The 24,783-nt window shown below is 40.8% G+C and overlaps 1 protein-coding gene across 1 annotated transcript in view; it reads right to left on the bottom strand.

The window, feature by feature from the left end:
- Nucleotides 1-844: 844 nt before the first annotated feature.
- thsd4 (thrombospondin type 1 domain containing 4) overlaps nucleotides 845-24,783 on the bottom strand; it is a 49,463-nt gene continuing 25,524 nt past the window's right edge. Inside the window, exons 8-18 of the mRNA XM_083914048.1 lie at nucleotides 10,912-11,116; nucleotides 8,485-8,660; nucleotides 7,519-7,615; nucleotides 7,135-7,332; nucleotides 6,869-6,998; nucleotides 6,241-6,445; nucleotides 5,255-5,428; nucleotides 4,432-4,605; nucleotides 4,085-4,264; nucleotides 2,737-2,881; nucleotides 845-2,326 (exon numbers count right to left, since the gene is read on the bottom strand). Coding sequence (XP_083770174.1) covers nucleotides 2,184-2,326; nucleotides 2,737-2,881; nucleotides 4,085-4,264; nucleotides 4,432-4,605; nucleotides 5,255-5,428; nucleotides 6,241-6,445; nucleotides 6,869-6,998; nucleotides 7,135-7,332; nucleotides 7,519-7,615; nucleotides 8,485-8,660; nucleotides 10,912-11,116 — 1,827 coding nt within the window. The 3' untranslated portion in view covers nucleotides 845-2,183. The remainder of the gene's footprint in view (nucleotides 2,327-2,736; nucleotides 2,882-4,084; nucleotides 4,265-4,431; nucleotides 4,606-5,254; nucleotides 5,429-6,240; nucleotides 6,446-6,868; nucleotides 6,999-7,134; nucleotides 7,333-7,518; nucleotides 7,616-8,484; nucleotides 8,661-10,911; nucleotides 11,117-24,783) is intronic.

Here is a 24,783-nt window from a genome sequence, read left to right as displayed (position 1 = left end):
TGATTAAATGTATTTATGATTGGTGTTTTAAAGCCTAAGTTGGTAACTTTTTGTGAAAAAATATGCTCAATAATAACCCCCTAACCCTAACCCTGCTCCGAGAGCTCACTCTGTGTGACCCTAATGGTATCTCCTAGTCTCCACCTATACTGTCAACAACCAATCAGAGCAGAGGAGTCTCTGACACAGTGTCTTAGAAACTCTTATCAAACTGTGAGATTAGGCAGCGCTGATCAAATAGGACTCGATGTTCTGTTACTGTGTTGTCTACTTCAAAGTGTTTTAAGAAACATATTTTAGTATACTGTTTAGCTATAAAATGAAAAAGTTTGTGAAAAAGTTGAGCCGAAACCAAGCCCCACCCACCAGCTGGACAAACTGCTGTCTTACTTTATTACTTAGAAATATACAATACAGTAACAGAATGGAGAGCAACATGAAGTTTTCACAGATCATCTGTCTCATTGTGCTGTCCGGATATAGTGACTGTTTCAGCAAATATGAAAAAGGAAACGTATTTTTAACAGAAAGTTACCGGCTTCAGCTTTAACAGGAATTGTACAATTGTGGAATGAAAATCTCCCACATAAAAAATACATATATCAGGATTCCCATACATTTTCATGGACACAATTTCAAAACTGTTTCAAGGACTTATTGTAAAATTTCCATGACCATCCGCAACTTTTAACACAAACAGAACTGTACACTTTAATCCAAATGTGAATGATTGTAGGAAAATATATAGCAACCTTTTAATTTCTAATACTTTGTTATGTTCATATTCACTTCAAATATTTATTAGCACTCATATCTGGCACTAGCTATCAAGCACGAAGGGATCAGTACGATCAGTGAATTCTAACGATACATAGAGGGAGAGACGGGACGCAGGGAGGAAATGGAAACACACACGTGACCCTAAACAAAACCATGCCACGCGTCAACACATATTAGAGCTGTTTTGTACAGAAAATACATTTGGCGTTATGTCACATTACGTGGAAGGTTTTCAATGGAAGATAACTGTAACAATTAATTTCAATGAACATGACAATATTCCACGACGTTAAAGGATTTTACTATTTCCATGACTTTTCCAGGCCTGTAAAATTAGATTTTGAAATTCCGTGACTTTGACCACGGGAACCCTGATATATGCAGTTTGCTTCATCTCTCATGAAAATACGTTGGGATTTTAACCATCTGCTTCTACCATCCAGCTGACTGTGGAATGCCTACATTTAGTTCATAGGCTGTGATTGGTGGAGAGGAAGCAAAGGTTTTATCCCCACAGCCGAAAAGGGGCCAACGCGGGCCGATAAACCACTAACCTCCCTTGGGAGCCACTCAAATAAATAAAGAGGGCCTTTTTCTCTTCAGTTGCTGGGAAGACTGTCTGAGAACCCTTTAGACCGTTATCATTCACTCTGTCAAAAATACATACATATATACATACATATTACATAGGCTGCATTTACCCCTCATGGCAGGAAATAAAGGTGGTTTGCCAATCAGACAAACCTCATCTGTGCCACAAAGAATTCCAAAATTTCTTGTGAATCCAAGCTGTATAAAGGATGCACCATCAGCACCAGGAGAAAGTGTTAATTTGTCACTGTCATCAGTTTGATGAGGTTACATATCTTTGGTCAACAAAGTGGGTGTTAAATAGTTGATTATAGGTGAGACTGCATCGACTTCATATGACATCATGACATAAACCGAGACCTAAAGTGAAAATAACTATATTAGAAGATATACTTTCTATATATAGTCCACCTTAAACAGTTTAAAGGTGCTCTCCTCTTCATAGCATGTAATCCACAACAGCCATTATTGGTAAAAGACAGCCGCTTGCCTTGAAACAAAAACAGACCGATTCTCTATGTCAGACTTGGTGGTTAAAATCCATAAAGTGTTGTTTCCTCCATTTGCTCCTGTTCTCTGTCACCCCTCCAGGGCTCTGTTTATCCAGTGAGTGGATTCCTGTCCTCCACTATTCTTAGAAATTCCTTTCTCCCAACAGAAATGCTCCTTCAGTTTCCATCCTTGGCAGTCAAAACAAGTGTCCGTTTAAGCCAAGGTCCAGCTGGTCCACTCCCCTGGCTGGAGGAGCAGAGCGCCTGCAGCAGGGATTGAGTCTGGCCCAACATGGAGCTGGGGGACCCTGGTAGAGGGTGCTAGCTGCCGCCCCGATGAATCGACTGTCTGTGGGCCACCCGCGAACACGAAGCACAGCACGCCGTTTTGTAGTAATCATACACACAAAGGCGAGCCTGGACCACCACGTTGCAGTTAAAGTATTTGTCTCTGCAGTTCTCATCTGAAACAAAAATAAGGTTTAATAGGTTGCAGCAAATAATATATGACACACATCCAACCAAGAGAGAGCTGACTAAAAACACATGACAATAGACCCTTAGTAAAGTTGTGAAAGGGGATGGGGGAACTTCTACTGTCGAATATTATTTGGCACAATACATAAAAATGAATTGAATCAATTGAATTGAATTGAATTGAACAGACTCAAGTTTGGGGTTCAACACCTAGCTCAAGGTCTAATTTCCACTTCAAGCATTCAGCGATGACACAGAGCAATACTCATCTACTTCTTATGGCACTAGTTCCAAAGCTGGGCATTACAGTCACAATAATGACCCTTGTTTTCTTAACAATGCTAAAATCATCAGAGAGTCAGTTACATTCCAGATAACATGTCAGGAGATGACTGACCTATGCTAGGTATGCAGGGCTCTGGGTTGCAGTCGTCCTTCTCTGCCGGTCTCGGCTGCTCCTTGCAGCCATCGCTGGACAGCATGTCGTCAGACAGGCAGCGCACCTCCCGCACGCGGTAACCTCCCTCACATGTTTTTGAACACTGGAAGGACAGGGTCAGTGACAGCACGTAATGAAACGCCATCCTAAAGTTGGATGCTGCTACTTTTCTGAACCTTTTAAAGCCTGGAAACTTATTTTCTCCATTAGATTCTCATTATGAGTGATGGGATCTTCCATAGACTCAGTATTTGCCAAAGTTATGTAGTTATTTCACAAGAGATGCATTTCCCACGGATCCTTATAAAGTCTTATATTAGATTTTCAGTATTTAAGGTCATAAAATGTCTCAGGTCTTTATAAATATGGTTTGGTCTTTATTTGCGACTCAGTTGAGGTCTTTTTTTTTTTCTTTTAATGTTTCGATTGGTTCTCCACAGGATCTGCTCTCAGGAGGTAACCGGATTAAAGAAGTAGTGCTACGCAAACAAGACCAGATGATGCAAAGCTAAAGACAGATGGCCAGGGGGTTCCAGAGAAGACACAGAGCCCTCTGTTATTTTCCATAGTTGCCAGAATCTGATAATAACGTGTTTAGTGCAGAGCCCGCAAAGGCCAGATTTAATGGACTGTTAAAGTGGATGAAAGGTCGAGATAATGTAACGTGTATGTCTTAATGTGGAAAATGAACTGTAGCCTGCTCTGTGAGAACAACCACAACAGCCTTGTTATTTTACACAAAGCTGTAAAACTGAACAATTCCATGCATATTGTAAAATTAAAATTTTGACTTATATGTTTTATAAATGTAAAGCATAACAGTGGGGCACAGTTACCAAGCCGAACATCTAACATGAGCAGTGTGGCAGCTACCTCGCTGCCTGCCTTTCTACACTGAGTTTACCTATGATAATGGCTTTTAATTATAGAATGTTTAGTTTCATTATAGATGTCCTTTTTATTTTTTTTAGAGAGAAAAGGTTAATATCCTGTTCACAGAAACAAAACAGAAACATAAAGTGTTAAGTTCATGGTCATGTCTGTGACATATTCTACATATGTACACATTGAAACTGTAGTGAAAGCACTGTTAGAATAATGTGACTGTCAAAAAAAACATTTCACTGTTTCTTTGCTGTAAACCGCACGTGTGACGCAGTAAAAATAGGCGAGACCTTGAGAGATTTCTTAACAGGAGCTACCCAGGTTATCAGCCTGAATCAGTCAGTAAGAGTAGTAGGGAGTAGATGCCTTGCCTTGGGGCATCTGAACATTAAAAGGGGAGAGAGTTTCAAATTTTACTCACAGCACTCCAGTCAGTGTGGTACCACTTTGCTCCACAGGCCTTGAGGTTGCAGCTCTGCTGGCTGAGGGGCCGATCCAGGGAGGAGCACTCATAGGGGGGCATGACCGTGAACCCTTCGTCTGACTTTATCAGACACACCACTGACCTCTGCTGGCTGCCTGCGCCGCACTCTGCAGAGCACTGGGGCACATGCAACAGTAGCACAGAGATCATATGGAGTCAATTACACAGTGCAAAAATTGAGACAGGAAACATGTTAACACTAAAATCACTGTAAAATCCCCAAAATTTAGCTGCACCAGACAACTTCCTCTTGAGCCTAGCGTGACCTTCTGTCATCCTCATACCTGGCTCCAGGGGCCTGCGAACCACTCGATGCGACTCTCACAGGGGCCATTGTTGCAGACCTGAGAGTCCGCCGGCCGCTCGTTGCCACACCCCTCCAGAGGAAGGCTGCCAATGTGGTTGGTTAGACAGAGGACTCCCCGGGTTCGTACACCCATCCCACATTCAGCTGAGCACTGTGGAGTAAATGCACTTTACAAATCATGTTGTTCACCAATCAGCAGCTTACTGGCAACTTTTTTTTCCATTTACAAACTTAAACCCATTTAAAACACATCAGTGTGTGCGCTTTTATTCTATGAAGTCTGTCAGTACACATCCTGTTTTGGCAAGATATATTACTAAGAATATTGCCTGCTTTTGAACAATCTATATCTCCCATAACTTTGCGGTTCATCAGTGGCTCGTCGTATCTGCAGCACTGTGAAACAAAAAGATGTGTTGCAGTGACCTACTGGTAATTTATCTCCCAGTCTGATCTTTTCTCCTGTGGCCATCTAATCTTAGTTGAAAACAAAAAGAAAAAACCCTCAGCATCACATTATCTTCTATATTAAGTCATAAATCTCTTGTAATTTACTCATTTCCTTTCTTCACACTTTCCCTTCATGATCATTCTACAGCAAGAACAACGGACGATCCCCTATGCCTCTGCCTCTTGTGCACCCTGACCCCTCAGGGAAGGTTAATCTACTGATGCTTTCTTTGTATCCATCAAATTCTATATTATAAGATCAATATATTATCTGGATTTTAAACAGCTGCTGGATGCATGAAAATAGACGTATACAATGACTACCACTGTTATAAATGAATGAAAGTTACCCTCTTGCCCCAATCGGTGTAGAACCAGCTCTTGGCACAGGATCCCATGTCACAGTTCTCTACATCGATGGGCCGCAGATTCATGTTGCACTCCTCATCAGGAACAAAGTCGCCCACATTGCTGACACAGCGGACCTCTCGTGACCTCTGACCCAGCCCACAAGGCACCGAACACTATGGAGACACAGGCCACATGGTTAACACTGTATAGTGGAGGTAAGCGCTGCTGGAGAGACTTCCTAGGTGGGCTGCTTCCTTCCAATGTGTTTTGGAGAGTGACTGTATATCTTCTTTATGCCCTGCAGAGCTTATAGAGGAAATATATCGGGCACTCCTGCCTACCCAAGTACTCAGTGCCTGAATGCTCACTCTGTTAACAGTCATCACTAAATTTAAAGGAGTTAAGGAGGATATTATATTTTGTGAGATACACTTATGAGCGGTGAGAATGAACAACAGCAGTTACGTTGGACAGCTGAAACTCAATATAAAGCTCCTTAAAGCCGAGGCGAGCAGCAGATTTGAGGTCACAATTATCCGTAGTTACCTCACTACGAGCAACATAGTCACATTGTTTTCACATTGTCATTGTAATATAAATACCAAAGTGTAACAATGACAGGTTGTGATTATAAGGGAGTTATGTGTTAGAATATTACTTGGCCAAGCACAGTGGTTTCCTGGAGTCTTGTTGTCACAGTGAGGGTTTCCAAGAAACCAGCTGAGACTCCAGAAGTCAAAAAGCCAGGCCAAGAAATAGTTCTGCATATAACCCTCGTACAGTAAAACCACTTCTTGTCATTTTGACATGTACACTCTGAGCTAACCATCTCCTGACTCCAACTGTCCTTAAAAAAAAAGTTGATGCATCAAAGAAATAAATCTGTCATGATACAGTATGTGTACAAAGATGTAAACAGGTGTAAAACAGTAAGTGGATGTAATAATGCGATGCAGTCACATTGTGACTGACAGCTACCACTCACAGCGGTCCACTCCGAGCGTATCTGCCACTCACTGCAGATCTTCAGCTGGCAGGTGCTGGTGATTTCGGGACGCTCCAAGTGTCGACAGCGGCTTGTGTGGACGTTCAGGGTGCGGTTGGCGTAAATCTGGCGACACAGGACCTGTCGGTGTTGCATGCCCAGGCCGCAGGTCTTACTGCATTCTGACCACTCTCCGATATCCCAGCTGCTCAGGGGAAAATCACAAGATTGGTGTTAAGAGGGTATTCTTGCAGTGTTTAGCATGTTTATACTGAGATTTGTTCATATGACGACGTGTTGTGGCCACCTAAGAGAATGAGGAAAATGTTTGAATCTTGTTTTTCTACACTATTTGGAGTAATAATAGTTGAGCAAGCTTTGTGTTCAATAAGTCGAAACTTCCAAGGACATGAACCCAAATCAGATGTTGATACATTTCAGACGAGAAGCCAAGGTACATTAAGACAGTATCTTCTTGGGTCAAACTCAGTCCTCTCAGTCAATCACAGTGCTTTTTCAACAACTTGAAATGTATAGTCATCATAACATAACAAGTGAGTATGCTATTAAGTGAACTTTCTCTTTGACTGAACAATTTAGAAGTATTCAGCAGTGTGTGGTCTCTCACAAGGCTGGGCAGGGCTGCAAGTTGCAGGCCTCTTCCTGTGGAGTCGGTCTGCTGCTGCTGTCACACAAAGCGTCTGATACCTGGCCATGGTTCAGCCGGGAGACACAGTGGAAGATGGAGTATCTGAACCCTAACATTAACACAAAGCAGATATTCAATTTTAAGATCTGAAAAAAATTATCTGTATACAAATGAAAGGTAACTGGAGTCATCATCCTCTGTGTTTAAAGAAAGTATTAAGTTAAAATATAAATAGTTTGACTGACCTTTGCCACAGGAGGCGCTACACTCTGTAGCACCAGCCAGTTTCCAGTTGTACTCTTTTGCGCGTCTGGGTGGCTGTATGGCGGGAAGCTGGTTGTCGGGGAGACGAGGAGTGTCCCACCCCCCACCTGCTGGATTAAAGTTTTCTTGGCGAGTGTTGCTGGGATTGTCATATCCACCTTGTCTAGTCACAGCGTTCCCTAAGACATAGACACATGACTTAAGAGAACTAAGAAACGTAGATTGGAGTCACTGTGGAGAACTGATTGGTACTGTGAAATTAAATACATCATTAACTCTTAATTTATCAATTGTTTTGCCTATAAAGTGTATTGAGCAATCAGACGAAGCTTTGGTAACAAACAGTTGCAAAGTGTACAATTTACCCTCTGGTCCACGGTTTGGCTGCTGAGGGCTGACTGGTTTCTCAGAGGGGAGAATGTACTCATAGTGAACACCAGGGTTCGGCTGCTGGAAGATCATCTGAGGCAAAGTAGATGAGACTTAGTAATAACCATAAAATAATAATATTCACCTTCAAATATTTAAAGAGGTAAATGGACTTTGTTTCAGTCCTCTGACTAGTCCTCTGACTACTCAAGGCCCTTTCACAGTGTTTGTCACATTCACCCATTCACACAGACATTCACACTGATGGCAGTGGACATCTACATACCATCTAATCTAACCATTCACACCACATTTACACTCCCATGCACAGCACGGGGAGCAATTTGGGGTTCAATGTCTTGCCCAAGGACACTCCAACATGCGGACCGGGCGAGCTGGGGATCGAACCGCCACTCTCTCGAATGAAGGAAGACCCACTCTACTACTGAGCCACTGCCGCCCTTATATTTATTTTAGGTGTTCTTGTAAAATAAAAGGTGAGCATACAATAACAAACTTTAGTTTCAAACTTAAAGATCACATATTGTGAATAATGTGTATAAGTGAGATGTCCATGTTTTTTGTATTATAAAGCAGGACAAGGTGCTACATAAAAACTGTGTACGTTACGAAACGTTCCATCAACATGTATTTAGAAACTGTGCCTTTAAACGAGCCGTCAGGACATTCTTTACGGCTATGATGTCACAACTATACTATATGTATAAAGCAGAAAATACATTTAAGTTGAAATGACAGTGTAAGATATGGAAAGACCCAGAAACGCTGACCAATCAGAGCAGACTGGGCTTTTTCAGGGGGGTCTTAAAGAGACAGCCGCATAATCAGAGACGGTATGAGAAAAAAATTATTTAGTTTTGTATCTTTAAGCCAATATGAATAAAAGAGAAGGAGAATCACAACTTAAAGTATCTGGAAGTCCGAGTTGATTTGTTACTTACATAAACCTCCAGGATCTCATTGGTGGGCCCTTCAGCGAGAAAGGACTCCCCAGCTGTGCTTCTGATTTCGTTTGGTCGGCGGTAGGTGAACATGGTCCCCCCTCCTTCATACTTCCCTGGCCGGTCAATAGCCCAGTTTCCATTAATGATGGATCGCCCTGATCGGCTTCGGAGAGCTGGAAGGTACAGAGAGAACAACCACACAATCACCACTGACAGCCCTGAGCTCAAACGAAAAGGAAAATACTGCCACAACCACTTCCACATAATTATTGTTTAATGTAAAACCATTTAAACATAATGAGAACTGTAGTAAAAAAAAAAGAGAGAAAAGAAAAAAAAGCTCGGACACTGATTTTCTCCACACAAAAAAGTAATTGTAGCTACTGTAAGGAATGCTCTTACGTGCACTTCCAAAGAAACGTCCTTTATGAACGTGACAATCTGTTTGTGCTGGCAAATCTTTCATGCAAATCCTGTAACAAAATCTTCCAAAAATGTTTTCCACTGATTTCATGGATTAAGTGCAAGAGGCCATTAGAAAAGCATTAGAGGTGTAACGTTAGACAGGCTTGTAAAAGAGTGTTTGGACAACTAAAAGCACATTAGAGATGCACAGTTTAGAACAGAGGCCTATTGACGGAAAATCAGGGACGTCTCATATTCTTGTTTGCAATTTAAAACCAACATATCCATTTTAGGGGAAATGCTGCTGACTGGAGTTTTGTACCCTCATCATCAATTTTAAAAAGTATTTTAAGATGACTCTTGTTTATTGAGGACATTTTTCACAGTTTCTTAAATTGTTAAAGTGAAAAGAGCATAACTGTGTACTTGTGTGTGTCTAAATGGCCAGCTCAGATTAAAGAAAGCAGAGTGTACTCGGCATCCAAGTAGTTGGGATTTGAAAAGTAGCCACTGAATCCATTCTCAGTGGCTATGGATTCAGTGCTCCGAGTGTTTCTCTTCCTTTTTTTTGTACAGAGTGGTGAAATTCCTCACTATAATTAAAAAGGAAAGCAAGGCTTGAGGAGTAAGATCCTCTAATGAAAGCGTGTTTATGCACTTTCCTCGAGAGACGGGGCTGTTCCCCCTCTCCCTCCGAACCTCCTGCTGAGTCGGGGCATAGCTCTCATTAAACAATGTCTGACATTCCAACAGTCACTTCTGAAAATAACCCACTAGTGTCCCACTGTTGCGCCTCTATAAAGATGCCAATTATCTGTGTAGTGTGTTTCATTCACAGGCTCCGATGAAAGGCTGCACCAATGGTGGGTGGTAATATAAGCGCCGTGGTGGAGAAATCCTGAAAAATTACACGGATCTACCTTTAATCAGACTGATGTCATTAATTTTACAAGCTGCTGCTTGCACAGCTGGAACTAGTACAACTGTCAAATGTAAACTTATCACATACATCTATAATCTAATTATTTATACCATGACTTTCCATGAACCATATTTTCCCTAATGCTGTCTTACTTTTTACCTGTAACATAATGCGGTAACATAATAAGGCAGAGCTCTACAGCAGACTGCAACTGATGAAACTGTAAATCTGGATAAGGAAACTGAAACTCTCTATTTTCCCAAGGGGATTAATCATATTGAAAAAATAATTTAGATCAAAATATAAAAGTAACTGAGATTTACCAGCTCAGAGCCGAACATAAAAGTGGGATATAAGTCCATAACGATGCATCAGGACTTCTATATATGCAGGTGTTTCTGCCATTCAGCTTGAACTGGACTCTACCCTGCAATTAAATGAAAACTTCACAAAATTCTTCGATTTTGAAGCATTTCTAACCTCTCAGACTATTTAGCAACACAGAGTGAAAAACCCTGCTCTTAGACAAACTCAGCATGCCAAGATGCCACCAAAACATTAAAAGTAATTTGAACACTTTGAAAATGTATTTGTGTTAAAAATGGTTTGGAGTTGTGGTGGCATTTTAGGCAACTGAATGCTTTAATTCATAGAATGGGGGTCGAATGAAGTAGAAAAATAAGGTATCAAATGAAGCACTCTACTACTGACACAACTGGGTATCCGTATCACTGAGGGTTTTGGTGTTGGTACCGGTATTGTCGTTTTTTTTAAATGACCAGCAAGTGATGACAGCTTTCAAGTGGGTGCTGTGAAAGCAGATTACTGACTTCTTACTTATATAATGAAAAAGGTGTGTTGGATATACGGTATGTTACAGTATGAAGAGTATGTAAGTAAGTTGGCTGCCTGAACTAGCTTGTTTTCAATCCAACAGGGTAAAGCTGTTTTTGTTCTACTGGTAGTTTACTTCAGTAACATGTATGTAAAACAGTAGCTTGAATTACACAAACTACAAACATGATTGGGAACAGTGAACTGGTGCTGTGAGGTTTTGTATCAATGTGATGAGCGTTTTTCTTTTTTCTTTTCCGCACCTAGGTAGTTTCTGCTCTTCACCATTTCCGTGATGTTGATGTTGGTGGCTCCCTCTGGGATCTCCACTATCTTGTGGTAGCCAATCTTGGTTAAACTGTGTTTAAACACTCCGGAGACCAGCCTACAGGTTGTGTTGTCACCTCCACAAACGCCACAAACGTCCATCACCTTTCCTGATCCGAGATATTCATCACAGCCAAGACTCTTTGAGACAAAAGAGAAAAAAAGAACATTTAAATGAAGAAGTGTGGAGTGACGGCCATTGCAGAGTGAAACAGCTGAGGTGTTCAAATTGTGCTGTGTTCAATAAAACAGCTGTTTAAGATTAATGTGATGTGTGCACATACGTCAGCTATTCTTGGTCAAACAAAAAGAGTTAATTGGGCATGAAAAATTATATTTACAACACTTGGCCAAGTTGCACCTGCAAAGTGAACTCACACCATTAACTACAATAATAGAAAAACTAATTTGCAGGGATCTTGTTACTTTCCAGAAGGCGTCATTTTGGCGTTCTGTCTTTGAACTGATCCCATAATTTCCCTCCTTAATTTCAGGGTGTGAATTTTCTGTGTCACATAGGTGGTAATAAATTACAGGAAACCTGGGCACAGTTAAAAATAGAACAGTTAACATCAGCAGTCCATAAATTCCCTCAAACCAGCAGTAATAGCAACTCGCTGTGCACAGGTGGTGGTGCAGCCAAAACTGGTCCCAGTGAGCTATTGTACGCTCAAACACACTGGACTGTGGTTACTGCAGTGCCAGGGGAAGTCCCAAGCAGGCCGCAGTCGCCAATAGGGAAACCAACAAAGTGGGCACCGTGGGGTAAATCATACAAAGGCTTTCTGGAATTGGACAGCAGCCATTATCTAGGACTTCTTTTCAGCTTGCAGCTCTCGCATGGCTTGTGTATTCCCTGATTGAAGCTGACATATTCCTCTTGCTCTGTCTTGTTATGCAAGCGATTTCCCTCAGAGCTATGAATGTTTGGTCACAATATTAGTAACTAAAACATTTTAAATATGACAACTACTTCAACAACATAGGCCAATAGGGGGCTGCTGAGCATTGCATGTAGTCATAGTCAACCTAACCTTGAAGACGAATGAAAATGCCCTTTTTTTATAATAAGTCATTCAAATTGTTGTCATCTCCATTGGTTTAGCTTTGCTAGAGCGGCCATTAGTCTCTGGAGGGAAGGACAGAGAGCAAGGAGAGGACAAGGAGGTGGAGTATGGTAAAGTAAAGTGATGGAAAGCGTCAGAGAAAGGGGGGGAAATGGTGGCCAGTGGTGGACTGCAGCAGTTGGGGTGAAGTGAAGAGGAGAGTCTGGCACTCCCTCACCCGTAGCAGCTCACTGCGTTCTGGGCCAAAACCCAACCTGGGCCAAAACAAACAAGTGCCTCCTTCCACACAGGAAATAAGTGATGAGAGAAAAAACAGCAAACTAAGAAAAGAAATAAAAATAAAACCTAAACCTTCTTTGGCCAGAGTGGAATTAAGTTTCAGTACAGCATGGGGCTGAATAAAGCCATGGTAAAATCAGTGAATATAAAACCACTCAGAATACAGGCCAGCAAAATAAAGGACTACATTGTGCATGCTAACATTTATTATGGGACATTTTAAGAAGCTACAATAAGTCTACCATGGAAAACAAATAAAAATGCAGTTAAGGAGGACTGTTAGTGACATGGCTGCCAGGGAATATCTCCTCAACATCTCCATTTTCACCATAAATCTGACCAAACTAAAACAACAGAATTATAACAGCTAGGGAGCCTTTGCCTGAAAAAGGAAAAAAATGTTCCTCTCATAAAACAGTCCCTGACACGGTGAGAGGTTATCTCTGGCCATATGTGTGGGAAAATTTCTGAATTAAAAGTGGAGAATGAGCAGTGAAATTAATTCAACCCAAATCTGAATTGTCAATGTAATATCATGTGACTCTGGATGACACTTAACACACGTGTTTTTATTATTCTTATATGGAAAGAGCCAAGAGGCTTTACGCCTTAAACGCAGGAAGCATTAGAGGGTAAATGGACAACTTGACTTCTAGTAATTTGGACAGTTGAACCACTGAAATCACTAAACTGTCAAGACAAACTCTGCACATAACATTTTGATTTGTCCCTAAATAATCCACCAAATGGTCACATCTGCCCTCCTGGCTGTCTCTGTTATGTGACCTTAACTCTGAACCCATAAATGAGGTGCTGTTGATGTCAGGGCAAATGAAAGCAGCCACGGCTCAGCAGAAGCCTTGCTAACTCTTCTCAGAATAATTCCAACAGAAATAATTTATTTACTCTGAACATGTTAATGCTGGGTGGGTGGCTTGTGCCATCTGGTCTTTTTAGTGGAATTATAACAGGACTTTTTTATAAAAATGTCCATGAAGACCACCTTCATCTGGTAATGGTTTCATGTGTCAGGACAGTAGAGTTGACTCCAAGTCAACGCATGAACACTGAAAACAACAATATCTTCAAGTAGATCCTGGTTGTATTGTCCCAGAACATACAGCTGGGTTAAATTCATCATATTGCAGTGTTTTTGTAAAAACTGAACTCACACATGGCCAAAGGCACATGTCACTGGAGATTTCTTCTTCTCAAAGAAAACAGAAGACACTTAAAATTAGACACAGACTCCAAAGTAGGACTTTTGCCCTCCCTTGTTCTCAAAAAAATCCTGTCCTGTTGGTATCTCTGCAAATTAATCTTTTTCGAATGAAAATGCAAAAACCTATTGAAGCGCTTTTAAGAGCACACCAAACATACAGACAGCAATATGACTTTAACCCTAAAGCCATGTTGGCCAATCAGGCAAAGAAGAAGACAATGTCGGCCAATCAGAGGTCTGAAAAAATGTTATTATTGGGGGGATAACTGGCTGCAATGGTGCATCAATTGCTCCCTAGCACATTTGGATGCCTCTGTTCCCCAATATAGTGGAAAAGTAACTGAACATTGATGTGTAAATATGTGTTGTATAAAAATAATCCATTTAGCAGTTAGAACCAGCACTGTTTTGGCTCGACCGCCATTGCACAAAGTGTCGCCTCGTTTATGACGTCCACAAGGAACATAACGCTGCACACTACACACACATTGTCACAAGCCACAAATTTTCATGGACAAAATGTAAAACTTTTTTACATGACATTTCAAGGACCCATGACATAACGTTCATGACCATTTAACAAGTGTAACACAAACAAAACTGTATAGTACACTTTACTTCACGTGTTTATTGTATGAATAGTAAGCCGCAACCCTCTAATCTGTGGACGAAGAGTCGGAACGTGGGGTGACAATAAAGAAGCTTATATGACAGTAAAGAAAACAATGTGACGCATCGATGCGTATCAGAGCTACGTCCGCAGCTACAGAAAATAAATTCGGTGTTTTGTTATATTACATGGAAGGTTATCCACGGAAGACTACTGTAACATTTCATTTCAAAACACACAACAAAATTGTATGTCTTTCACAAATCTTTAAAGGATTCTACCAACTCTATGACTTTTCCATGACTGTGGGAACGCTGCCTGTCTTCGCAACAGCACTGAAAACAAACTTTATGAAAATCTTCACCATGGCAAGTTTTCCAAAAGATACGTTCTCAGTGATCTTAAACATTGTTTGCATGTGGACGAAAGGCCTAAACTCAGAAAAAAAATTATTTCCAGAAATACCAGTGTATGTGTGGACTAGCCTTTCTTATTGAACTACTGGGTTAACCCCCACAGGCCAATAGATCAATGATGGCAGTGCTTCCACTCACAGTGTTAGTGTTATGGTTATTAGCTGCAAGGTGAACTATGGATAAATGCTAATACATACAATGAGTGGTTCAGGTCCTAAAATGAATTTAAAAAAACAAGTTATTTTAACTTATTTCTTGGGTCATGTGAATTTGGAGACCTTAAAAATAGAAGGAAGGGGAACGAAAACATTACGGGGGGGGGGGGGGTTTCATGTTCACTCAATATTAGTGAGCATGAGCTTCTCTCTCGAAGCCAGAAACCAGAGAAGTCTCCAAACTTGTAATGTCATCAAGTATAAAGTCTAGCGCTGTTTCATAAACTATGAATGACACTGATTTTCTTTGTTTTTATTCTGCTGTAGTGTTGTCAGTTGTGAAACAGAAAATGTTCTAATATACTCAGAACATTCCTCTGGTGCTCTGTGTCTATAACATTATTCACAATGGAGCAGCAACACACTTTATACATGATGACATCACACAAATTCAGTTTTAGATCTTTTTGGATTTGGTTGATTCGTTGTTAATTTGCTGCCTTAGACCACAGGAATAACTTTAATATTTTACTTTACTGAAAATAGGCGTAGTTCGTAGAACGACACTGAAATGCTCTTCAGAGCTAAGGGGTGTAAACAGATGTCCATCACTATGAGCAACAGCTTTCACATTACAAGTAGTCATCTGACCAGTTGTTTATTTTAATTTATTGATTCATGCAGTTTTAAAGGGAGTAAACTGACAAGCAAAATACATTTATTGGTGATATTTAAAGACAAAATGCCACAAAAATGTGTGCATATGTGCAAGTAAGATTTATATGAAGCAAATAAACCATTATTAGAAAGTTGGGGCACATTTATAGACTTTTGTATCATTCCTTACAGTTGCACAGGCAATAAAATATCTACCTGACAGCTCTGGCATAATGTAACAGTTGCAATAATAGTGCTTTTATCCATGTAGTAGGCCTGGTTTGTGGCTCCAAACCAGGAATGCAAATATGGATACAACGCTGATGCTCAGAGTGATATCAAGCTTAATTCAACAGCAGTGGCAGATGCAACATGCAGGATTTTAACTTCTTTCCTCTAAGCTAAATTAAGTTTGAGATGTGGTGGAAAACAGGCTCTTCTTGGTGCTGGAATGTCAAACAGAGTGTGTTTGGTTGTCTTAGATGGACCCTTAGTTTTGCAGTGGTTGAAATCTTTTGTGAAGTTTTGTCAGACAAGGTTATAAGCAGGTAAAGTGGGATATCATCAGGCATCACAGCACTTTGTCACACTGTAACTAAGACCTGAGTTAAGGGCTGAAATACAGAATGTATTTTTAAATTACAAAGCAAGGAAGTGAAGGCACCAGTTCTTGTGACAGGTGAAGGCTGTCAACCGATGTTTAGGGTGCTCAGACAGAATAATCTGCAACTGACAGACACATCAAGCCCAAGGCTCACAGACTGAAACCGGCAGATGTTCATGGGTTCTATACTTCACCCACTAGAACAGAAGTAGTGAACATTAAATATTGCATAAGGCTCAACATGTATCTCTCAGTCACCTTTGTCCTCTATCTCTGAAACATATCTAACTGTCTGTGTGATGCCTTTTATTAAGTTTAGGATCCAACATAACCCACACTGGTCAGACTATACAGTAAATATGAAAAACAAACATTTCAGACATTAGCTTCCAATATCCTCAAAATTTAATTTTTTAAAAACTACAAGGGCACACAGAGCGCGCAGACCTCCCCAAGGCTCCTTTTCAGAATGTTAATCAATGTGAAAAATGATTTCTGTATTTGCACTGTGATTCAGATCCAACATGTTATGGGTTCTTCCTTCTCTCATTATACCCCTCCACCAAGTTAGGGGTAGGCCAGTTGTTTTTACATAACCCTGCTGAAAAAAAACACACAAACAAACCAACAAACCCACTCAGACACATAAACTTTCTTGGCGGAGGTCATAATAAAGTGGCTTATCCAAATCACATGGTAAATTGGCTGTAGTGAGGCACTTTGTCAAAATACAATGTCATGTTGTTTATAGGGGATTTGACGGACATAGCCCAACACAAATACAGAGTTCATGACATGCTGCCTCTTTCCCATGACCAGAGCAGCATGCCAGGCTTCTGTCCTCTCCAGCGGTTCCCACAATACTACTCTCAGTGCCAGGGGCCACACTAGACCTTAAACATCACCTAAATGTAATGAATTCTTGCGATAACATGTCATCACAAAGGTTCAGGTGTCACACGAAATCTATCTTGTCAGGCTATAAGTAATGTGTTTGTATTCTAAGCGAGCCGGCCAGGTTTGCTTACTCTGTTGTTGGTGCTTCGTTTTTTTTGTGTAGGGACCCTAAAAATTCTACTGTAGAGGTTTGGTTCTATCTTGAGCAATATTAGTGGTTAGAAAAATGTCATTTTGGGTGCATTCACTGAACCGCCCAGATATAATCAGTGTTAGGCCTTTGGGACTGTTAGCGTCTCTCCAGGCATTCTCTGAACATGATTGATCAATGAAAAAACTATCTTGATGGCTTATTTGATGTATTTTTAAGCCCCCCCAAGTCTACATCCACATGAATCCATGTTGGCTGAGACTCAGATCCCATTAGAAACTTCTTATCTGTCTTTGCGGTTCCCCACTCAGCCTTCCTACTAAAAGCAAAAAGCCAAACCAAAAAACACCATGAGACATGGACTGCTGTCTCCCTCAAAACATGTCTTTACTACCTTCAAATGTACCATACCAATTACACTTCCGTAAGGAAAATTAAAAAATAAGTTTCATTACAATGCTTTTATCTCATTCATGTCAACAGTCAGGGTACTTCCTGCCAGGCAACGCTAGTGGGATATTAGCATTACTTCTCATAGTAAACCTCTGAGAATAAAGGCATGCTACGATCTGTAGTCCTACTGTAAAAATACATCCCAGGATGGAGGTAGTGCAGTATTTTAAAACATATTTATGAGTGTGGGGTTAAAGGGGACTGTTTGGAACACGTGAACACGTTGGGGATTTCTACAGCTCTTCACATGTAAAAGGATTGTAATATTATTTGGCAAATGGCCAATGAAGTTATCATGACTTGGTGAGATGTGACACATCAGCTCATCTGGAAATGCAATACAGCCCTAACTTGGCTTTCACTTTGAGAATACAGAGGCAACATCATCCCAACGACAAAGAATTTATAGTGGAAGTGACCTCAAGACACAACGCTGAGTCTGGAAATAGCATTACTGAGATCTTACAGACATCTCATAGACATAAAAATCACATAAAATTATGACTAAATACGTTTGGTTTTTTTAAGTGGCTTAGATTAGGATGAAAAAAGATTATGGTATGATAAACCCCCCCTGTTTTTCATATGAAGTGCACATTGTGGTTGTCACAACATCTGCCTCCCACATGCTGGGATGCTGTGGATCTTAACTGGTTTTAATGAGTGGGTAAAGGCAACACTGCTTTTACTTCTGTCAGCACTTCAAACACTCTGTATCTGTGGAAGCCACACTGTCATTAGGTTCACACGTGACATTTTCACTAATAAAACTGACTGAACCGATGACTATCTCTGCTTTGCTGTCACATCCTGTGTGAAACATAAATTGTTAAAGTTCCGCTCCAGACATGCATTAACAAATATGAAAACAATAATGTGTCTGTCTGAGCTATAGGAACAAGAAGAAAAACATATTTTTGAGTTGAGGGGGACTAAAAGTACAAAATATTAGATACATTTCCTCTTTATGATGATGTGATTCAGGTTTCAGCCAATATTAGTGTTTATTTTTGACCAAAGAAAATTAACTTGATATCAGTATTTCTGAATAATAATCCTCAGCAATGTGGATATAATGATTAAGTTGGTAAAGACAAAAAATAGAACAGCCATATATATATATATATATATATATATATATATATATATATATATATATATATATATATAATGTTATTGAAGGTTTTAGCCTATTATTAATATTTTACTATCTACCTATCCACTATAAACAAATAATTGTTATATGGTCTGTCCACTAGAGGGAATTTCAGCGTTACATTTAAAATGACCAACAGGTAACAAGTAATAATTAAGCTTAGGCACGATGGAATATCAGTTTCAATCTCAGCTGGTAAAACCTGAGGAGGAGGGATTAAAAAATAAAGGTAACATTAACTCTTGCCTGATTAAGCTGCCGTTCCTCGTACTCTACATCACCTGACGTAAGCTTGCCAGGATGTATTGTTTTCAGTTGATCTCTCAGGTTACTCGTTGTCGAATTATATTTCATTCGTATCCTTGCATATTGTTGAGATTAATATATCTTTATTTGGTTTTTTTCCATTGTGTAAGAATGTCCAAAAACTATTCACACATTGCTATATGTCAGGTGAAGCGATCTAAGTAGTAGATGCTTCACACCACAGTATGCCAGTCACATTCAGTAAATACCACCTAGCATCTACTGATGATTTCTTCATATTGTAATTTAAAAAAACGCTAATATTCATCAGATGAGACCTGACAAAAGCATTTTGTTTTGGCATGTGGGTAATGTAGTGAGAAGGGCGAGTTTGCTAATGACAGCTAACACATGAATATAAATACATATTTGAATATTAATTACAGCATTTGATTACTATAAATATTTTTACTATTTGATTTATATTTGACTTCCAATATTCGCTCCAACAGCCCCCCTACCTACAGAAGTAACAGTGCGAAGACAAGAGCACCTCATTCACCACATTTGATTAAGGGCTACAGGTTATATTAAAAAAGCCCACTACCATGACTACCACACACACTCTTTAGTATCTGCAATTTCCCAGCTTGGGATCAATAAAGTATTTCTATTCTATTCTATTTCCCCTCTGTGTGGAAGCTGCTCCTGGATGCTAGCTCTGTCCTGCTCAGTCTTTATTGGATTTAACCACAGCCAATGTTACCTTAGATAAACAGAGTTAGAATCATATAACAGTCTAATCTTATATAAATAAAAAATACTAGGACTACCTAGCTCTACACTGTTATACAAGAACAATTGTGTTTCTTTATGAACTGGTGACGAGCTGGGACAGCTTCTAGTGGGAGTCTTTTACCACAATATAATGTTTGTTCCATTAAGTGCATATTTAAGACCCATTTTACAAGACTTTCCTTTTAAATCAAATTAAGTGGAAACAAGAGGAATCCAGCTCTGACTCTAGCCCAGTATGTACTACATGGAAGATGTGACTTCATCAATAGCTCCAAACTTACAGATGCAGACTAATTGTGGTTTGTAACCACAAACTGAAAATCAAGTTCTGGTGTTTTGGATAGTCATCACTGAGCTTTCCACACACACAGAAGTTCATGAAACCGATTGCAGCATGTGTCAAACCAAAATGGGAACATGGACAAGCTGGGATCATTTATTGTAATGTAGGAAGAGATGAGCTGAGGACAAAACAAGTGGCGGTTGTTTGTTCTAACAAATGTACAAATTGCATTGTTTTTTGTATTTGAGTGTATTTTAATCATTTTGCAGGACTAAAAGTGTCAAAATTCACACCATGTTATCATATCTGCAGGATATCCTACAAGCTGCGAGCATGAGCATTTGCCGCCAAGTGGTTAAGAGAGATGTTGGTATGAGTGGAGAGACCTTTGACCCTAACAGTAAAAAAGAGGCCTCATCCACACCACAATCTGCCCTCACAGCCCAGGGCAGGGGGCAGAGTGTCTTCGTTAAAGGCTCCCATGCTTGTAAAATACTCAGAAATAGCATTGAGCATGGTGAATCTACAGCCATAAAAACATATAGGGTTTCTCCTGACATCATTCCTCTGATTTGGATGAACTGTTTTGGTAACAGAATGGCAGAATGGTCTCTGCTGGGCATTAACACTGCAGGGTAATGGAATTGATTCCCACTGGGAACTTCCAGAAAAAGAAGGACTGATGACATGATAAAAAGAGGACATTCAACATTTCATGTAGTTAACGCAAGTGTCAAATTATGTCAATGTTATTTTGACATGAGCCGCGCCATCAGATATATGATACATCATATATATATATCATACCCCAATGATACCCCAGTGTTCTGTGAGGTGTCACCACAGACCCTCGTTAAACAGCTCTGTCTGTCTTACAGGTTTGTAGTTTAGATCAAAATGAAAAGAGTTGAAAAATGGGTGTGATCTGAGCGAGGGTGTAAAGGGCATAGAGTGGTCGGTCAACTGCCCTTTCTCTACTTTTGGGTGACTTTCTCAGACCACACCCATCTTTAAAATCAGCCTTCATTTTGATATCACCTGTAAAGTTTGGTGACTGTATATTGCACAATTGCGATGCTATTGCAGCGACAAAATCTGTCCAAAGACGGACAGATAGACATATAAACACCTGACAAAATGCTCAAGGCCGCCACTGTGGTAGTTCCTGCGAAGTAGGTGTCTCAACATTTTGCCATGATAACACAGACTCACACACTCACAAGGTAAAAACAGTACCAGCAACGCTAGACCAAATTGGCGTCAAGGCTGGTGTGATCCCATTGCATGTCCATGTCCAAACATTTTGCTCATTGAGACCTAATTGACCCCAAACATAAGTACTGTGAATCCCTTATGTCGCAGTCTGTGAATGACTTTGTGGTGAATAAAATGAATATAATATTTCTTCATTCATAGCTCCTATTGCATAAAACACATGAGATGTTTCCCTGCTCGTTTCTGTATTTTGTCATCCTCTGCAAAGCCAAGGGTTTCCACTTCAGTAGTTTTCTACATATTGGGATTTTATAAGATAAGAAAAGTCCAAATATATTAAAAGGAAAATTGATACCATTATACTTTTTACACATACAGCAGTGGGTTCTGTGAGACCTCACAACAAGGAAGCAAAGCCAGTGTCAAAACATAAATACCTACAGATAAATACAGATCTCTAAATAAAGATAACCCAACATCTTCATAGACATTACAAATAAAATAAGATGGAGCACAGTCATTCGTACACAAGGTAATGTCAGCAGTCTTTGGTCTGTAGTTGTTGAGACTGATGGGAAGATTGCACAGCACACGGTCAGATCAAACTACATTATTAGGATCAATGTCCACTACTGTGTTAACTTCTAATGTTAGCATTAACTCTGATCTAATTATATCAAACATTAGTGATGACTTCTGTCAATTTGATTGCTCCAGACATGAAACCACTCTTATTCAATTTGTTTTTTGCTAACACAAAATATTACAAGAGTAACTCAACCTGCATCTTGTGCACTGAAAGATTCCAACATTCCCATGGAATTGATAGCTATATAGTTTAGGGTCATATAAAGCTGACAGAGACATCCTCATCAAGACCTTGGCACTTCCCAAGTTTGCATTAAAAGCCTCAGGCACCTCACACCAGCCTCATTAATCATCAGCAAACACAGGTGAGCTAAAAGTAGCTGAGATGAGCCACAGGCAGCGACAGGCTAATTCAGGCTTGCAGTCTATCCCTAATAGAGTTCCAAGTACATCTTTACAGTCCCAGGACAGGCCTGACTCACCGAGTCTTCCATTCGGAGGGAAATCTAATCCCCCCAGTAGCCTATGAATGTGCTGTGGAAAAATAAACTGCTCACAGAGCGAGCAGAGCCATGGTGAAAACAGCCATACTGTTAATACTTCCACTCAGTAGATGGACCACAGAATCATGGGGCAGCACTGACAGTTCAAGTTATGGGGTGACACTGTCCGGTGCTGGTCGGAAAATTGGATACCAGGGTTACTTACATGTAAATCTTTGAATTTAGAAGTCATAATCAAATCATCAAGTCCAATAACTGCACAGAATTTCTCTTAGTGACATGCGTGCTGGGCACATCAACCGCCTCCAAAAACTCTCTGCAAAGAGTCCTAAAGAAACTTAGCTACGCATCATGCAATGCCACTCTTGCAGCCGGATTGTTAGCATCAATGGGAATCCCCACTCTCTCTCCCAGGATTCTCCAGGACCCAACAGAGGTGAAGCGGGTCCTACCTGTGACCGCGGCTTCCCCTGCACACGCATGTGGAGGCAGACGAGCAGCAGAAGAGTCAGTCCTGACAGCATTCTCTCATGTGGCCACAGAAATGTTCGACCAGTCACTCAGGGTTCTACGTGAATCCAGTGGCTGCTCCCGTCAGCCTCCTCCTTGCCTCTGTAGCTCTGAGAATGCCAAAAAAAAAAAAAAAACTCTCACTACTGAGCTGATCTCTATGAGCTTTCCTTGTAAACTGAGCTGGGGGAGGTGCAGCTGGGGGAGGTAGTGGGGGACTGGGGCTTTTTTAGAGGAAGGAGAGTGAGAGGTAGAAAATGAATAGGAGGGAGAAAGAGGCGGGGAGGAAGAGAGGAGAGTGTAGCAGCTACTGCTGACAGTAAATTGGAAGAAGCTTTGGGGAATATTTTCAATGTGACAGAAAAAATAAGAGAGGAAGGAAATCCTTTCAGGGCTGAATCTAATGTGTAAGCAAAACCACTATGGTTAAAAATTGTGTCGAAACAATTGGCAGGTGGGCATGTCATCTTCAACAGATGCCAACAAATAGGAGACAAAGATTTATAGATGAAACAATTAAGTAAATATCATTATCTTCACCTTCAGGTTATTTCTTAATACTACAACAACTATAACCAGACAAAGGGGAAAACTAATCGTCAAGTAGAAATAATCCTCATCTCATCTCATCTCATCTTCAACCACTTATCCGGGGTCGCGGGGGCAGCAGCTTTAGCAGGGGACCCCAAACTTCCCTTTCCCGGGCCACATTAAACAGCTCTAACTATGGGATCCCGAGTCGTTCCCAGGCCAGTGTGGAGATATGATCTCTCCACCTAGTCCTGGGTCTTCCCCGAGGCCTCCTCCCAGCTGGACGTGCCTGGAACACCTCCCTAGGGAGGCGCCCAGGGGGCATCCTTACTAGATGCCCGAACCACCTCAACTGGCTCCTTTCAACGCATAGGAGCAGCGGCTCTACTCCGAGTTCCTCACAGATGGCTGAACTTCTCACCCTATCTCTAAGGGAGACTCAAGCCACCCTCCTGAGAAACCCATTTTGGCCGCTGGTACCCGCGACCTCGTTCTATGGGTTATGACCCAGCTTTCATGACCATAGGTGAGGGTAGGAACGAAGATTGACCGGTAGATCGAGAGCTTTGCCTTCCGGCTCAGCTCTCTTTTCGTCACAACGGTGCGATAGAGCGACTGCAACACCGCCCCCGCTGCTCCGATTCTCCGGCCAAACTCACGCTCCATTGTCCCCTAACTCGTGAACATGATCCCGAGGTAATTGAAATCCTTTACTAAAATATTTTTGTTGTTTCTGCTAAACTCATATACAGAAAAAACAAAATCCACGCACACACTTACATGCCACGTTCCAACGCTTTGAGCACAATTGCTGCAGACAAAAAGACCCGACTCATCATATGGTTTTCCTATTGCTTCACCACTGTTTCCACAGCATTAAACCCTAATTGACCAGGACATACTGAGTACACGCTTCTTCTTTCTATCTAATAGTTGTTGAGTGATACAGGCAGACATCGGTGACAATGTGGCTGGACCTGTTCTACACAAAGAGACTTCTGGAATAAGCACGAGATGATTGAAAACGTTCCTGTTTTGAAGTGGCACACGACCGACCACAACAGGCTCCTGCAGAGTCTGCTGGATGCACTGAATAGCTGTGACTCAGATGGCCGAACACGGGCACACACGGCGAGAATACAAGGAGATGAAAAGGAGGGAGAAAATAGAAAGAAGAAAATACTTTACCGGTGAGACTTTAAATCTCTTTTTAAGACGAGAACACAAAGACACCAAATCTCTTCAGGTATGGAAGGTATTGGCCTAATCCGTTCTCTGTCTTACCTTTACCCCCTCCTGCATAGCGCATCGTATCATTTTTCACATCTGGCCAAACTGATGCAACTAAGGTACAGTATTATTACATTTTAACAGTGGTTTATAAATACGATTTATTTAGTAACTGACGTATGCCCACTATCACAAAAATATATAGGGTTTCGAACCAATATAGCTACTGCAATTTAA

This window comes from Echiichthys vipera, assembly GCF_963691815.1.
Source record: "Echiichthys vipera genome assembly, chromosome: 1".
Taxonomy (NCBI): domain Eukaryota; kingdom Metazoa; phylum Chordata; class Actinopteri; order Perciformes; family Trachinidae; genus Echiichthys; species Echiichthys vipera.
The sequence above is the reverse complement of the archived record's forward strand: the minus strand, read 5'-3'. Positions and strand labels throughout refer to the sequence as shown.